This window comes from Xiphophorus maculatus, chromosome 4, assembly GCF_002775205.1.
Source record: "Xiphophorus maculatus strain JP 163 A chromosome 4, X_maculatus-5.0-male, whole genome shotgun sequence".
Taxonomy (NCBI): Eukaryota; Metazoa; Chordata; class Actinopteri; order Cyprinodontiformes; family Poeciliidae; genus Xiphophorus; species Xiphophorus maculatus.
Genome location: NC_036446.1, coordinates 27,447,699 through 27,465,317, shown reverse-complemented (window position 1 = coordinate 27,465,317; position 17,619 = coordinate 27,447,699). Strand labels below are relative to the sequence as shown.

Sequence of the window (17,619 nt, the reverse complement as noted above, 5' to 3'; positions counted from 1 at the left end):
ATGATGTTGATCTTCCATAGGGCAACCGTCGAGTCTATTCTGAGATATGGCATTACTGGATGGTTTGGAAATCTCACTGTTAAATTAAAAACTCAAATTCAGAGTCTGGTGAAGATGGCAAGTAAGATCATCAACACTCTGGATCCATCTTCTCCACAGCACCTGTTTGAGCAGGCTACCATCAGGCAAGCTCAGAACATCTTGTCTGATGGGTCACATGCGCTCGCATCAGAATATGTTCTAGGTAATTCAGGGAGAAGGTTCAGGGCCCCCCTGTGCAAATATAACCGTCTGAAACATTTATTTGTACCTCTCCCCATTAACCTGATAAATGGCAGACTAGCGGGGCCTGGACAGAGTAATAGGAGGTCCAGACGGTGATCAAGAGTAGCATGTAGAGGATGTATTGTATGTGAATGGAAATGGTTATGGGGATGTAGTGCCGACCTGCCATTTGTGCTTTTATGTATTTTTTGTTTTTATGTATTTATTTATGGTTACTGTCCTTTTGGATGGCCTTTTATTGTTGTATTGCAGTTTTGCCCCTGCTTCCAAGACAAATTTCTCCTATGGGAGACTAATAAAATTATCTTATTCTTAATTGTACTCATAACAGTCTTTGCTCATAAGATGTACCGGTGGCGTCCTAATGGACATGTTACAAGCAAAGACTACACCCAGATATTGGTCAACAGATCCAAAGGAGTGGAGGAGAAGACGAGAGGAAAACATTGGGATACTCTGCTACATCTATCTTTAGGATCCACTGACCCCTAATAACTAGTGTTACTCCCCGTTTGGCTAAACTAACTTCAATGAGACGCTTCTTGAAGCCATCTACCACTCTCTGAAATCGCTCTGAGGAAAACTGTCACACTCCTTACATTCAACTGTGTGATTCTTTTAGAAGTCAGTGCTAGTTGCAGCTTGAAGTCTTTTATCAGGGTGAGTTTGTTTCTATGTACAGACTTGGGCAGGCAGGTAGGCGGTGGTTTTTAGTAGTCTTGTATGCCGCTGTCTACAGTGAAATGAGTGATTCATTTCAAATGCTTTTGGGGCCTCTTTCAATCCCTTGATGGACACTTTGTAATTTTCTTTCTGAAGGCCTCACAAAACTCTTTCAGTTCCACCATGGTGCTCACCGTCACGTCAACCGTCAGGAGAACTTTAAACTAAACATCTGACATTTAGACTGGACAGAAATCCTTTAAAATACTTTGTAATAAGGGTGAACTTATTGGAGTTTTGTGGCTAATCACTGGTCTCTAAAAAGTTTGACTTGCCTTGTCCAATTTTGGCCAAAAAACGATTTAAAACCCTTTAACTGTCACCCTCAAGACACATATAAGTCAATATGCTCATGAGGACACCAGTGTACTTGTGACGTTTAAGGGGTTAAAAAAAAAAGTTATCCACACCCTCACTGAAAAACAAAAAGTCACTAGAGAGATCTCCAGGGATGGATCGGTGCACCCCTGCTTTTTAATGATATTGTATTGATGCACACCTTTTGTGCTACAGCTGTGTGTGATATTAGGCATTTTAAGTGGGTGAGAGTGTTGCAATACCAGAACACAAACAAAAAAAATTATGTTTTATTAAATTTTACTGTAAAACTTCAAAAAATGATTTTTCTCCAAATAGTATTGTTTATTTTTATGACTTGAATTTTCAGAATCCTTAGTATTGATATTAAATGTTCATGACCAAATACACGTGACCAAAACTCTCTGCTTTTTGAAACAGAGCCACATGCTCGGACATTTCGAGAGCCACTGTCACCAACAACCGAATAAAAACATGCACTAACCTTCACCATCACACTGACTACTTAAAGCTGTAATTGCTACAGCACAAGATGACATAAAAAAAAAAATCAACATATTCATTCCACAAATATAACTTAACCCAGGGCGTCTTTAAATAATATGCATCCAAAATTAGTATCTGCTCTCTGGGGAATGGATCAAGATGCAGTCACAAATCACAGCTAACACACTCAAGCTCCCAGACAAGCAAGGAGGAACACTGGGAACATTGCATTACCTAACCAAACGCATACACACACACCCACACACACACATACACAAACAAACAGAAGCTTAATTTGCCAGGTTCCATAAGCTGTTCTCTAAACAGCCTGTTCTACTGTTAAAAGTCTCAAGATATCAGCATGTGTGTCAGAAATGTAAAAGAGGGATGAAAATTTCTCAACAACACTACGGATATTTGCGTCGCTGAAATTAAAACAAAAATGAATAAACTTATTTGGTGAGGAGGAGAAATAGATGTGAAAGGAGAATCTTTTTTCATGCTTACATTTTAAAAAGCACCATCTTTGAGCGATATATACGTATATATATATATATATATATATATATATATATATATATATATATATATATATATATATATATATATATATATATATATATATATATTTATGTGTGGGCTTTTTCACAAAACCCACATTTCTGATTTAAAAATTTTTCAGATGATCTAATGTAATACTTTCATTTTAAATATATTTTCATTAACTGTACAGCAGAAAATTGCCATAATGATTAGAAAAAAAGGCTTGAAAACATCAGTCTGTGGGTAACTGATCTATATAATGTCTTTCACTTTGTGAATCAAGTTTCTGAAATAAAAGAACATTTCATTGATACTTACTAAATATGACTAAATTATCTTGCAGAAATGTTTAAATGTTAAATGTACTGTTGCCTCCAGACTCCAAAAATATTAAACATAAACGATACATGTATCTTGTCAGAAGTTGGTATTAGCAATTACCAAACAACAAGGAAATACCCATAGGTGAGTTTTTTTTAGATATAATTACAGTGCCAATTTAAAATTGCAGGGAAAATACTTTAAAGCTTAAGTTACAGACTTAAATGAGCTGCAATAAAACATGTGAAATGTGTGCGTATGTAAAATGGGTATTCTCTGACCGATTGTGTCACTTTAGTGAAACTTTACAGCCATGTGCTTTAAGTTAGAAAATGGACTTTGAACACAGCACTGCTGTGTAATCAATCTTCTGTCTCAAAAACACTTTCCACCCATTTCTGTCAAGGTGACTAAGATTTTTTATTGTCTACATTTTGTTGCTAGCTTTACAAAAGTATTTATCACATACTTTGCAGAAGGGTTAATTACTCAAACCTGACAACAACAAGGATATATTTCTTCTAAGTACTTACTATTTCAATTATATTTATAGCCACCCTACTACACTCTCAAAATGAGAAATTCATAATTAAAGTTATGATATAAAAATGTGAGTTTTAGGGTGATTTAATGTCTTATTTTAAAATATAGTACTCTATTAATCATTTTCCCCCATACAAGTTCAAAGTGTTCTTGTGATTGTTTCAGTTTTATGTTATCGCCCGTGACCCTCCAAAGAGACCCAATTAAAGAAATCGTAGCAAGCGTTTTACTGCGATACCGCCAAAAGATTTATGAAGTACCTATTTGAAGGTTCAAGTTTCCACTTCAGTCACCAGAGTCTGATCAAAGGTGTGCAGGAAACATTTTTATCATGACAAATGGCCCTGATAGGGAACTATTACTTTGATAATCACCTAAAACCTTAAAGTTGAGTGTGCGGCATTCACATTCTCTGACTGATCAAGCATTCCACATGTAGTATTTTTTTCCCCCCATCTGGTCAATGTCACATTAGAATGAATCAGCACTTTAGTTTGTAAAATGTGTCAAGCAGAAATCGTACTACATGAACCGAAGCAAACGGATCTAAAAGCTTCTGTGCAGGAAAGTCAGAATTAAGCTTGAATGCACAGATAAACTTTTAATAGCCGATTTCTTTTTTGACCATTTTTTTTCCTCCACTTCAACAACTGCGACAAACAAAAGACAACTAACATGGTGGTTCTTCGGTCTAGATAATAGGTTTTCTGATGATCAAATACATTATTTTAAATATTACACTAATTTGTGCTATATGCAGCCGCCTGCAAATAAGTGAAATCCTAACACTTGAAATGCCCTCAGAGAATGCTTATAACTGCCTGTTTTAATATCATTAAATATACCTTAATATGCATTTATACACACAGTAGAGACTCCCTTAAGTAGCATTCTGGCTGGGTATTCCAAGTGTTCCAAAACTACACATGGTAACTTATAATCAGCTTGCTTGTAAAGCAGCTGACTGCAGGCTAGTTCCCCAACTACTCAGCTTAAAAACCAAGTAATTTGCTTTTTATTTTTGTGTTATTTAATGAAGGGCAGAGGAACAAACAGGGAACCTGTCCTGCACAAGAAGCCCTTACAGCTAATTGGTAGATGAAATGAAATTATGTTGCGCTTTTATGACCACACTCAAGCCGCATTCACCCAGTTGCACACTACGTGTCTTGTTCAAGGAGAGGTCAGCATTTTACAGGGGATGAAGCTGGAATTAAACCCACAACTATCCTATTTTAAGATGACCACTCTTCCCATTGAGCCACAGTCAATGCAGGATGGTTAACAATACTTGTAAAAATACTTAAATGACAATATGTTTGTTGTATTGTATAATTTTGCTCCAGGTTGTGTATCAAAATCAAAGTAGCAACAAGTCAAGGTGATTACTAAGAATATAGCAGAAGGAATTAATATCATTTTTGCAGCAGTAGGAATTATTGTTGCTTTTGTGAGAAATAAAGACAATCAGTTCATGTTGTGCATTTTTGTTTAAAATGTTAAATTGCAAAATACAGTACTATGGATTTTTACTAAAGGTTATCGTACCATGAGAATGTCAATCCAGCAAAAGCCCATTGGAGAATGATTTAGAATTAAAACAGTGAGGTCATTATGTCTAATTTGTATCTGAGAAAAGCACGTCACTGACATTTTGTTAGAACTTCAGATAATGATGTCAACACATTATAAAATCTTGCAAAAAAAAAAAAAGTACCCCTTCTGAATAACTACTGGTTTCTAATCTGTGAGACAAACTAATTGAAATGTACTTGCAGTCAATGTTCTGTCTAGAACTCATGCATGCTCTACTGACGAATGCGCCATGACAAGACCAGTGGAAGAGATGAATGTACATTTAAGTTTGATCAAGGCATATCACACTCTGCTGCTTCTGTGGAATTATACCAGGGGGAGGGTGGGTGTATTGCCAAAAGTGGAAGCTGGGATTTTAAGCTGGACAAAGCAGAAACACATAAGAAAAACTAGTTAGCGCACAGGGATAAGATAAATGTGAGTTTTTAAAAGTCATGCTGTCATGTTTAATAAAAATGGTGTTTTTCAGGTTAGTGTTCAGTCACTACCTGTGACTCATTATTTTGAAAATCCAATTCAGTTTCTTATAAACCCTTGCATAACTGTAGATAATTATCTTTTTTAATAGCTGCAGAACTGTTTGACTAAACACAGGGAAAACAAAGAGCTGTCTAGACTTTTGTTAAATTCATTTGCTTGTGTTGTGTTAAGTGTAGCGCGCTTATTTCCATTTGATACTTGGAGTAGACAAATTCATATTCCTTGTGCATGTAGGAATAGCCCTTGACCTCAAGTTTGCCCAGCACCCATTAAGGCATCCCTCACTGTGCCCACTGCTTACCAGCCCGTATTCCCACTGCCACTTCCACTCAACACTCCAGTTTAGGAGGTGAGTGAAATGTACTCAAAGGTCTGCAACAAAATGACGGTCACTGGTAATAATCCAAGCAGTGAACTATCAGACACATACGTAGTAAAGCTCATCAATCAAGAAGGCTCACTGTTTTTCATAATCTAGTAAGTCTGAAAAATGGTCAATGGGTGAACAAAATGGTAAAAAAAAGGATCTGTTTGTAAAAAACTAAACTGTAATCATTTTTATATATGAAAAGCCATTATAAGTCAATGTCAAACGTCAATGATGACAAGAACACTCAGGCAAAGTTCCCTCTCCCAGCACAAATTAGTACAAACTTTTAGGTGAGTACATTTTTGCAGTTATCAGAATATTTGTATTTTTAAATCAAATATCACTATTATTACTAGTAGCACTAATAGTGGAAGCATTGTAGCATTTTCATTTCATCAGCAACATACATTTTTTTGTCAGTGTCACTTTATCTCTTGTCTGCAATCCAAACACAGAATAAATCCAGCTTTCTCAGCATTGTGTTTTTTCGAGCAAAGAGGATATTGATTAAGGTTATTATTATGAAGCCAGAAACAATGGTTATTTCTCAAGTTATTTTCTAACTTGATGGCACACAAACAACAGCTTGAATAGAAGACTAGAAGACCAAACAATAATGCCCCTTTTCCTTTGATGGTTCTAACCCCGCAGGGCTCCTCTTCAGGGTTTTCCTCAGTGTATTATAAGCCTGGCGGGCCAACAAGCTTTACTTGTGCCCCCACAAGGCTAAGCATTACTTTATTTAAGTTTTTTAAAAATGTTAGCATTTTTTAAGATGTTCTAGTTTGTGTTCTGACATTACCGTATTTTCCGCACTATAAGGCGCACCTAAAAACCTTCAATTTTCTCAAAAGCCGACAGTGCGCCTTATAATCCGGTGCGCCTTATATATGGACCAATATTGCGCCACAACAGGTCTCGCAACTACGGTAAGCAGCCGCCGACTTCATTTTCCCCTGTAGAAGAAGAAGCGCGCAGTGCATGCTGGGATATATGACTGCGTGAAGCGTGCCGTTTCATTTCCATTTGTGTGTTTGTGTAAAGACCCCAAAATGGCTCCTATTAAGAGACACGCTTACGACGCAGAGTTTAAGCTCAAGGCAATCAGTGACGCAGTAGAAGACGGGAACAGAGCAGCAGCGAGAGAATTTAACATGAACCAATCAGTGGTTATAGCGGAAATGGATATATATTGTGATTGTTCTAACGTTTGATTTACCGTAACAGTATCAGACTGTTTTTTACGTGTTTATTGAATCGAGGAAAAGTTCCCCTCCACTATATGTTATACCTTGCTGTTGTTAAAAGATAAACTGTGTCATGAAAATACCACGTCACTGACTTTACCTCGGGGAAAATAATACAACAGCTGTTTGTTCATTTTGGGAATGAACAGAGTTTTCAGAACGCTGGTTTGTAATCTATTAATAAAGTTTGACTGACCTATCTGACTGTTTTTTTCACATTCCCTGTAGCGCAGTTCCATCTAATGGATGCCTAACGTAACCCCAGCCTCTACTGTAGCGTCTATTCTATGCGCCTTATATATGAAAAAAGTTTTAAAATAGGCCATTCATTGAAGGTGCGCCTTATAATGTGGTGCGCCTTATAGTGCGGAAAATACGGTAATCTTCCAATAGCACATAAGTGTCAAGTGATATTTTCAAATTTCCTGTCAACTTTAAACATTTTTTAACTCAAAAACACAACAGACCACTGGATGAATGATTGCCTAATCACCCCAACCACCAGGCATAGCTAGTTTTCTGGGGGAAACCTTACACTTCACTCATTCTCACTCTACTCCACATGGAACAGTGATGGGTTTTGATCACTACAACCGATTCTTTGTAGGGAATCAAAAGAGTTGACTCCCATTCACTGCTCAGCTCTCAGTCTCAGTGGCTCTGCTCTGATCAGAACCTTGTTTTGATTGGCAGCATATCTTCTCAAAACCAGGGCAAAAAACTAAGACTCACATCAGCCCGTCCATGCTGAGGCATTACATTTATCTGAATGCCAACCTGCACCGAGGACATAGATTGGTCACTGATTTTGGTTCTGTTATGATTGCCTTTGGTAGATTTCTTAGCAGTGTTGTGTTTATTTGATTTTGTGTTAAATATTTATTATTTCTAAGCTTTTGTGAACAGATTTTGAAGCACAAAACCTCACAAATTTACAGACCCTTTTTGTTTCTATAAAAGGGAAAATTGTGTGAGGCTTTTGTATGTGCATCTGAACTGTGGATTTATTAATTATAGCATGCCCACCTGTGTGTAATTCAAAAAGCTTAGTTCCAAATAGTAAAAATTTACACTAGTTCAGAAGACTTTGAACATTTATTTAAACAATTATTGCACTCTGAACAATCACTGACAATTGCTTTTGGAATGTCCAGAGGCTCTTTCCTTTGGATTGGATTCATAAAAAAAACCTTTCTGAAGACTTCAAGACACATTCGTAATAAGTGACAAATATGAAAATGGTGTCTCGCAGAGCTTCACTCAAAATTAATAAGCTTGGCATAGCATAAGAGGGTAAATAATTACAATAGTATCCCAGGGTGATCAGTCCAGATTGAAACTGTTGGCTTCTAGAATTTTCATTTCAGAAAACCGCTCTTGACTGAGACTTGCACTTGAACTACAGCAAACATAAACAATCAATCAAAAGTAAACTTCAGGTGAAGAAAATACTGGGCCTCCTGAGCGTACAAAATACTGGCAGGACTACATATCCCATCTGGCCTGGGAACAACTCAGAAATCCCTTGAATGGGTTGGAGAGTGTCACTGGGGAAAGGAAAATCTGGGTTTCCCTCCTGGACCTGTTATTCCTTTGACCCAATTTCAGATAAGGAGAACACAGTAGATGTATGAATGGACCACCTGCTAAAAGTTGCTATAGACATTAATGGCATTTTAAACACACGGTAAAGACGTTTCACGCTCTGTTTTGATGCAGACAGTTGATCCAGTCATCACTGGACCGTAAGATGATAAATTATGGACTATTCAACTCAACCTTTATTCCTCTGTTTTATTTCTCTTATTTAAGAATCCAGTGGCATGTGGCTTTAAACAGAATATTCCAAAGAAATAATGTTGAATACCAGATAATAATTATAGTATACTAGCTTTCTATTTATGTGTCAAACAGTAAAATCCAGCTTGTTAGCTAAAGTATGCATAAGATCGTTACCAAGAATTCAGTTAATGTTAAGCTACTGAATACCAGCATTATTTAGTTGACCAGAAGCTAAACATTTCAAAGAATTAAAGCATAGATATTGAACAAACCATATGCATTTCTGTATACATATTTGATGAAATCACAATAGACAACCTACATACTAGATTTCTGGTTCTAGGTGTGATGGCCTCCATTGTGAGATCAACTCATATAAGGAGGATCTCAATGGGGGGAATTTTATTCTAACTTACTTGGGGCCCGTAGTGCGTGGTTATCCATGGCCCTCTATTCATTTATCAGATTAAAGTTAACAAAGAACACATTCAGTCTCCTTCTTTCCCCCAACCTTCTCGACTCAGCCTTCTACACTTCCACATCAATTCTTGCACATTGTCCCTGCTTTCTTTGCAATTACTGATACCAACACATAATGAAAGAGGCTCAAGGCGAAGCAGCACAAGGTGCGAAACAATGTCCGGACAGAAACAGTTGTTGAATGCGAATAAAGGTGGTTTAAAGACATTTCATTTTAAAACGACAGCAAAACTTGCAGTATGTAGTGGAACGTAGACACCTTTTCAATTTAAGACACATAAAGCCTCATTTGTACGGAACCATAAACTATACATTTCATCCAACCATCTGACACTATAAGCAAATCATGCTGAGATATCTACCCGTCTATCTATGACTACTACATCTATTCAGACACAAGCAGAATTCCTAGTATAGATTAGATTACATTGACAGTTAACACATGCAGACTTGCCAAGCATAAACAAGGTGTGAGTGTCTGCTGAGGTTTTCTGTCTGTTAAGTCCTGTCATCTGATTGTTTTATGTAGAAATCAGTCAATCATTAAAACACACCGGAGACACTGTAACTGTATCACTGCTGTAAATGACATTTAAGAGATCGAGTACTCAAGATTAAGACTTTTTGCAATTTAATCTGTCGCATCTATTATCTGATTAAATATTTTTCACAAAATCGAATTATTACTTTCTTGAAATCATTAGAAATACAGACATTTGAATGAGATGCGTTGCTTAGAAAGTTGCTGACATTAAAAAATTGGACTATGCGTTTGTTGCTTTAGCGAAACAATGTTGCTGTAAATGTAGCTCTAAATCTCCTTCTTTGACAGGTTGGTGAATTTGTAAACATCATAGAACGTAGGTCTTTCCCAAGAAGGAAAACTTTGGGTTAGTTATATATAAACCCCAGTTTACTGAACTCCATGCCTGTAAACTATGTAGTTCTTTTTAACTCAGGACAACAGTGAGTTTTACAGTATATTGCTCGCACTGGCAAACAGTTCTAACATTCCTCTCAATAAGCACTGGAAAGCTACAGCCAAATTCTAATCAAAATTTAAATGAATTATTCTATAGCTCACTTATTAAATTGGAATAAACAATAAATAAACGCAACACCGTTATTCTAGCTGGAATAATCAAGGAGCAGACATTATTTCTGCAGGAGTAGAGAACTAAACTGTTGCTTTTACGTCTTAAATAAAAGCAAACCACGATATATATTCATCGTTTCATTTGATCATTTGCAGACCTTTTGTGGGTTTTTTTTTTTGGCGTGGATTAAAAAGATGTAATGTTGCGCTTGTTTCTTCTTCTTCTTCTTCTTTGGGGCAGTGGGTTCGGGGGAGAAGGTGGACAGAAAGCCAGAACTCACTTGTCTTCACACTGAGCCACCAAACTTTCCCTGTTCAGCTCAATGCGCCGTGGCCGCCCCAGCGTGTTAACATTCGGCTCTTCTGCAACTTGACAACCCCCGGAGTCCTACGGGCGCCTTCTTTGCTGGGAGGCAACCGAAGCACAGATACAAGCCGTCGATCTCATAAACAAGCACAGAGGCCATGTGAGGTGACGGCGGAATACTGAGGAGACGCAGCCAGGCGCAAGGTGCAGATTTCCCCCCAGCAGCAGCTCTGTCCTCTCTGTTTGGCAGCCGACTTTGGTGCCGACTGCACTTCTATGTAATCTGAGCGGCCAGTTCACCCGGCCGAAACAAACACACATACAAACAACCCCCCCTCACCTCTTTCATGATTACAAAAAAAAAAAAAAGGAACATTACCTTGCTTGGTTGGACCCCAATACAGCAAAAGAAGACAGAACAGCCAAATAACATTCTCCACCGCCATGTACAGCCTTTGATTTCCACCAGCGGGGCAGAAGCGTGCGCCTGTATACAATCACATACACCGTAGTTTCAAGCCCTCACGGCGACATGCACACGCTGGAATCCGTTATTGTCCACGGCGGTGCGTAACGGAGTTTCTGTGGAGGTTTGGGTCTCTGTCGGGCAGCGGTCCCCGGGCTTTCCGCGCAGAACCACCGCATTACTCGGGGCAGAGCTGTCGTGTCTCTCGGCGCTTCAACGCCATGTTGCGAGCGAATGTTAAGCGTGTGTGTGTGTGCGCTGCTTTCCTATCCTCACACCACACACACATACACGCTTGGCCGCACACGTGCACACGTATCCCCTCACGCACGCGCCCGTTTACCAGACAGTGGCTGACTGGCTGGCAGTCCGCTGGAGTCCGGAGAAGCTGTTGGTGACACACACACGCCAACACGCACACACACACACACACACACGCCTTTCTCTTTTTGTTGGACTCCATGCCTTCCTCTCGCCCTTGGGGGACCCGTTCGTAGCAGACACGCTGCCGGCTAGAAATGCACTTGGAAATTTGTTACAGCAAATGCATCTCAGCCCCATGGCTGCCCGCAGTCGGGGTGACGGGAAGGGGCTCATCTAGTACAAGGATTCTGCATTTTGCTGGAGCAAAAAATAAAGAGTCGAGGGCGGTCCGGATGGGTGTCTGTGTAGACTACTAATGCGTTGTGCGGTAGCGATGTTTAGGAGCTCTGAACAAGTAGCTGCACACAACGTGAGAGCAATTTATTTAGATAACAGCACATTCATTCTTAAAAGCTTTTTTGTAGCAATGTTGTGTGAAAGCATGCACCTTTGTTAGTAAAGGAGATCATGGTTTTTAAGTAAACCCTGGGCTCATGTGCACCCTGAGTTAAAAAAAGAAAGAGGTGGGCTGGTGAAGGGGAGGGCTTCTTCTGCATCCCAATCAATCAACCAGCTGCTGCCCCCACCACTGCTCCATGTGCTGAGGGACCCACTGACTTTTGCATGTAAACACATAGCAGGAGCCAGCTGGAGCCGAGCCTACCCAGTGCAGACAAAGACTGCCTCCTGCAGCGCTCTCAGCATCACTGATGCCAGCACCATCTCCAACACTCGCCAGCACTAGCGGCCAGGACAAACGCGGAGCTTTACTGAAGTTCCAGACCATATGACAAGACATTCTAGCAGAAAGAACTCCCCGAGATAAAAGGAAAGTCTTGTGCTGATTTTTATATATATTTTTAAATCCCACAACTTTAATATGTGCTGTTAAATACGTGTTGTTTTACTATTCTGGTTATAAATTCTTATGTTGCCTGGCACAAGATGAAACAACAGTGAAACCAAACCAGTCTGAGATCGAATTGTTCTTTCTGGCAATAACATATCATGTTACCAGATTTCCCGCCTCGCTGTATTCATTGATGCAGGATTGATTGGCGCTGATGAAATGGGATGGATGCAGCTCCCAGGTGTCTGATTAAAAGCAAATGTCTGAGGTGTTGGCTCATGAGATTGAGCCAGATAGAATTACTGTGTCCTCTGCAATTGTTGTCCAGCTCTAATTTTCCTGCTAATCCTTCTTCCTCTGCTGGTGTAAAACACTGAAAATTTGGACCGTTGCCTCCACCTGATACCCTGTGGATTCCCGTTCATTATGCAAGTTGCACCTATGCAGAGGAGGAGATTTCTTTTTTTTACTGCAGCACTAACGGCAGAGACAAACACAAGAGGAAAGCTTGCTTCTCAGTAATGTTTCTGAAAGCACATATGCAGCAGCAACATCCAAAGTCCTATCTTTAATTTGTTTCCCCAAGTGTCCTTGCTTACAGTGCTGTGCAAAAGTAATTATACCCTTTGAACTATTTTTTGCACATTTTGTCACTCGCTAACCACAAACCTCAAGGTGCAACTTACTGGGATTGAATATGACAGACTAAGACAAAGTGGCACATAATCGCAAACAACTCAGGTCGGACAATCTGTCAACATGACTCCACTTGGTGCACGCCGCAAACCCGCCTTTTCAAGAAGAGTGGCAATCATTGTTGAAAGCAAGCCAGGAGAGTATTTTTTGAATGAAAGGGACAAAATAAAACAAAGCGGAAGTGTTTAGAGTGCACACAAAAAGCTGTTGATGGTAGAAAGGGTTCACCCAACACCCTCAGTCAGAGTTGATGAGAAGATTGATGGAGTGCTGAGGAATCGTGCAATGAAACCTGTGTAACTTTTACAAGAATTGAACCTGGAGCAGAAGCTCGCTTTCTATCAAGACAGCAAGCCGAAATATAATCACTGCAGCTACAATTGTCAAAGCATATCGATGTGCTGAAATTGTCCAGACAACCTACAGATATACACCCAACTGAAAGATTTATAGATGGAAAAAAATCACTGCTCACAGATGCTCCCCATCCAATTTGACCTAGCATAAATTATTCTGCAAAAGATGACTGGCAAAACGTTCAACTTCTGGATGTGTACAGCCGGTAGAGATAAACCCCAAAAGATTTGCTGTTGTGTTATGCAGTCATAACAGCGGATTCTACAAAGTATAGAATCAGGGTTGAAAGCATATTCATCATGTCTCACCTTCTGTAGTAATTATGTAAAAGAAAACTTGTGTCCTTAAGCTGTTTTGTACATAACTAAATCTTTAGATGTGCAAAGCGGGTAGAGGCATAACTACATGTTTTTTTTTTTTTTAAGATCGTTATTTGTAACAAAAGTCGCAAACATTTTCAGACATTCCAGTTTATACCAGATCTAAAGATCTACTGCTGACATCCCAGGACCAAACACCTCAGTGTTCCCCAGAGAATCGATCTGTGGGTCTGATCAGCATACAGACACGAAACTTGTGATTTACACAACAAGCTCAAGATTCAATCAAGCTATGACTCAAGTCCAAAATAAATGAATGAAAATGTAATTAGTGGTGACTATTAAAATCCACATAAATCTACTACTATGACCTCTACATGAGCTTAGAGTGTAGCACTGATTAATGGCAGTAAAATGCTTTAAATTAGTAACTTCAGCAGGATAAAACAAAGGTTAATGATACAGCTAATGATGATATTGATTCTGTTTTCTTTCTATTGATCATCATCCCCTTGTGTGCTGTTTCATCTGTTGCATTCCTCAGAATAACTGCAAATTATAAACTTAGTGATTTAACACACTTCCTTTAAGAACTTTATTCCTGCTGGAATTACATCCCCTGCATAAGATTGGGCTGACAGTTATATTAGCCTGATAATATTTTCTTGCTTTTCAATTTACGATGCCTTGAAATGAAGATTTTTAACAACTTTTCAACTCCTTGAATTTTCTCATATTTTATCCTGTTACTACTACAAACATAATTGTGTTTTACTTTAATTTTATGTGAAATGCCAGTATACCGTAATGCAACAAATTAAAATGGAAGTGCATGGCTGAGGAATTTCTTTTAGGCCTGGCAAGGAGTTCGCTGTCAGAGGAGCTGCCATGAATTGACAGTAGAAGAGACCCACAGCTCGGGGCAGGGGGAGAATCCGTTGTCACAATAACTTTTAGTCGCGCACTCCACAAATCTGGCTTGATATGGAACCCTGGCAAGGAGGAAGTCATGCTTCAAAGAAAATTATACAAAGTCTTGTTGGCAGTTTTCTGCCAAACGTGGTGGTGGAAAAAACTAACACTGCATATTGCACTGAAAAAAATGACCTTTTCCCTCGACGAAACGTGTTCCCCCCTGAACACATTTCGTGATGAAATGTGTCCATGTGACGATGGATGGAGCTAAAACCACGGCAATCCCGCAAGAAAACAACTTGAGCAGGACAATGACCCCAAGCGTTCAGCCACAGCTGTAACTGAACGGTTTAGATAAGGGGTCTGCAACCTTTACAATCCAAAGAGCCATTTTTGCCCTCAGGAGAACTAAAAATGGATCCATTTACCTCTGTCCAATTTTGATACTTGTGGAATATGCAGTAAAGAGAAAAAAAAGCTAAATTTTCAACTAGCAATGCAAGTATAAAACATAAGGATTTTTTTTTTTGAGATTCTGTTGTGAAATTTAAATGCCGTGAAGAAAAAACAAACCTGCTAAAACTGTCATGTTTAGATGAGTGACCCACATGTGCATACCGTCTTAAAAGATAGTTTTAAAAGTTTTATTAAAGAGCAGTAGCGGGATGTGCTGTGGTGGCGCAGGGGTTAAGCACAACCCACATAAGGAGGCCTTGGTCCTCGACGTGGCTGTCGCAGGTTCGATTCCCGGCCTGGTGACCTTTGCCGCATGTCTTCCCCCTTCTCTCATTACCCACTTTCCTGTCAGTTAACTATCAAATAAAGGCCACTAGAGCCAATAAAAACCTTTAAAAAAAAAAAAAAAAAGAGCAGTAGCTGCGTTTCCATTACAAATGTCCGCAAATATCTGTCCGGACAGAAATGCAATTTCATATATGTGATGTTTCCATTAAATTAGTGAAATTAGCATCACACATGAATAAGCTTGTTCACGCGATAAGTCATTTAAAAATTATTGCAGCAACGTATGTAAATATAAACATGATATATGTTTTCTTATCTCAGTCATGGCACTAGTGCTCGTCATCCATCAGTGGACGTGTCAGCGTCTTATTCGGGCGTCGGAACGACAAGACCATTTTACTTGGGAGTGGCTGAGGATGCGGCATTTGGGGGAAATTGTAGTGGCCGATTTCACAGGTTTTAGCACAAGGTTCAACTGACTGACAGCCACCTCCTCAAATACACCAACCGATAACTGATTACATGCAGGTGTGCAGAAGCACACCTGTTAGCCCCAACCCCCAGGTCTCAGGCGGCTGGTTCCACCGCGCCCTCTGGTGGACACCTAGAGAATCCAGAATGGAAAACAAACACGAACACTGTACCCTCACAAAAACATGCATTTATTATTATATTTATATTTAAAAACCATTAGCAAATTCATGAGGATCGATTGTGGAAGGTCTGTAGAGCCACTTACAACTCCACATTGATGCATATTTATGCCTTTAAAAGTATCCACTCAAAATCCATACCTACACCAAATTTGGAATCTATGAAAAGTATTGAAAATAATTATTTACACAAAAATCACTGTCAAGTCTGATTGACCTTGAGTTATTTCTCAAAAGAGAATTGTCATAAATTTAACTTTCTACATATGCAGACCTGGCAGAGACCCACCCAAAAAGACTTGCTGCTGTGAAAGGCGGTTCAACAAATCATTGCCGAATGCCTGTCTCACTTCTGAAACTGTTATTTGTAACAATTAAACAATAAGATAAATCTCCTATTCTTTTTCTTTCACTTCACAGTTATATTTAGCTTTGTATTGGTATGTTAAATAAGTCTCCAATAAATGCACTAATACAAGTTAGATTTTTATGAAATCACAAAATGTGAGAGTGAATACTTTTGCAAGGTGTTTTGTGCGGTTCAATTCTAATTTTACCTGCAAATAACAAATTTATACACTTTCTGTGTTGAATTTTTTTATCATTCTTTTTACAGATATAAACCCAGAGTTTAAGAACAAGTTCTTCAACGAAGTCTGACTGTGGATAATGTAACATTTATCTAACGCCTTGTTTCTGAACTTGCGTCCGCGTCACAAGCTTGTAGCATCCAACTAAAGACACCTGACAGTTAGAAACTTGTCTGTTATTTTTATAAAATAAAATTTTTTAAAAATTAAAACACAATAAGTGCTTGTGGCTGAACTGAAACTACCACGTTTCAAACTTGTAGACAGACACTGACAACAGTGCCCCCTTCTGGATTTCAGTGGTGTGACCACATCTCACCCAAACTGATTTCATTCCAGTCTGAAGCTGAATGCTAAATAAGTTAAATGAATTTCTCATGAAGTCTGCATAACAATTTGCATTTCTGACATTGGCTTGGAACTGCTTGGTCAGCATGAAAAGATCTCCATAGAGACTCAGAAAACACTGAACACACACGGCAACAAGGTTAAATTATGCTCCTCATGAGGGCAAGGACACAGAGCTGCAAGGATACATAAAGAAAGAGTCACTTAAGACTTTGGACAAAACTGATCAAGAATGACCTGCTGGACTTGAGATTGCAGAAGAAGTCTTTGTTGGTTCTGAACGTCTGACTGATTTTGCCCTCTAAGGCACCAACAGTGGACGCATGAGTTTGACCTCACCGCGTTTTTCTTTAAAAATCTACGTTCCATTCTTTTGTATTATTCACATTCGGGATGATTGTTTCCAAACGTCGCCGCAAAACTGATACCTCAAATCATCGCAAACTGAAACTTTTCACGGTCCTTTAAGCGACTTGGATTTTATGCCTCTGCACTCTCCCTCCAAACTCTCTGATCTTGATTTCCAAATGGAATAGATTCAGTCAGAAAAATTTGGATCAATGAACAACAATCCAGACATTTTTCGCTTTAGTCCATGTAAAATGATTTTGATGTTGTCTTGGTTTTTCACTGGCTTAACAGGTAGTAGTAGAAGCAGTAGTAACAAGGATTTTAGCAGTTGTAGCGCATGTCCAGAATGTTTTTTTTATTTTATCCTTTCACACTTTTTCCTTCCTCTT

General features: G+C 38.9%; 1 protein-coding gene across 2 annotated transcripts in view; it reads right to left on the bottom strand.

The window, feature by feature from the left end:
• Nucleotides 1-11,461, bottom strand: part of LOC102231531 (immunoglobulin superfamily DCC subclass member 4) — a 56,611-nt gene extending 45,150 nt beyond the window's left edge. For both annotated transcript variants that reach the window (XM_023332697.1, XM_023332698.1), the window contains exon 1: nucleotides 10,957-11,461. In XM_023332697.1, the coding sequence (XP_023188465.1) occupies nucleotides 10,957-11,023 (67 nt within the window). In that variant the 5' untranslated portion in view covers nucleotides 11,024-11,461. The remainder of the gene's footprint in view (nucleotides 1-10,956) is intronic.
• Between the last annotated feature and the right edge of the window lie 6,158 nt (nucleotides 11,462-17,619).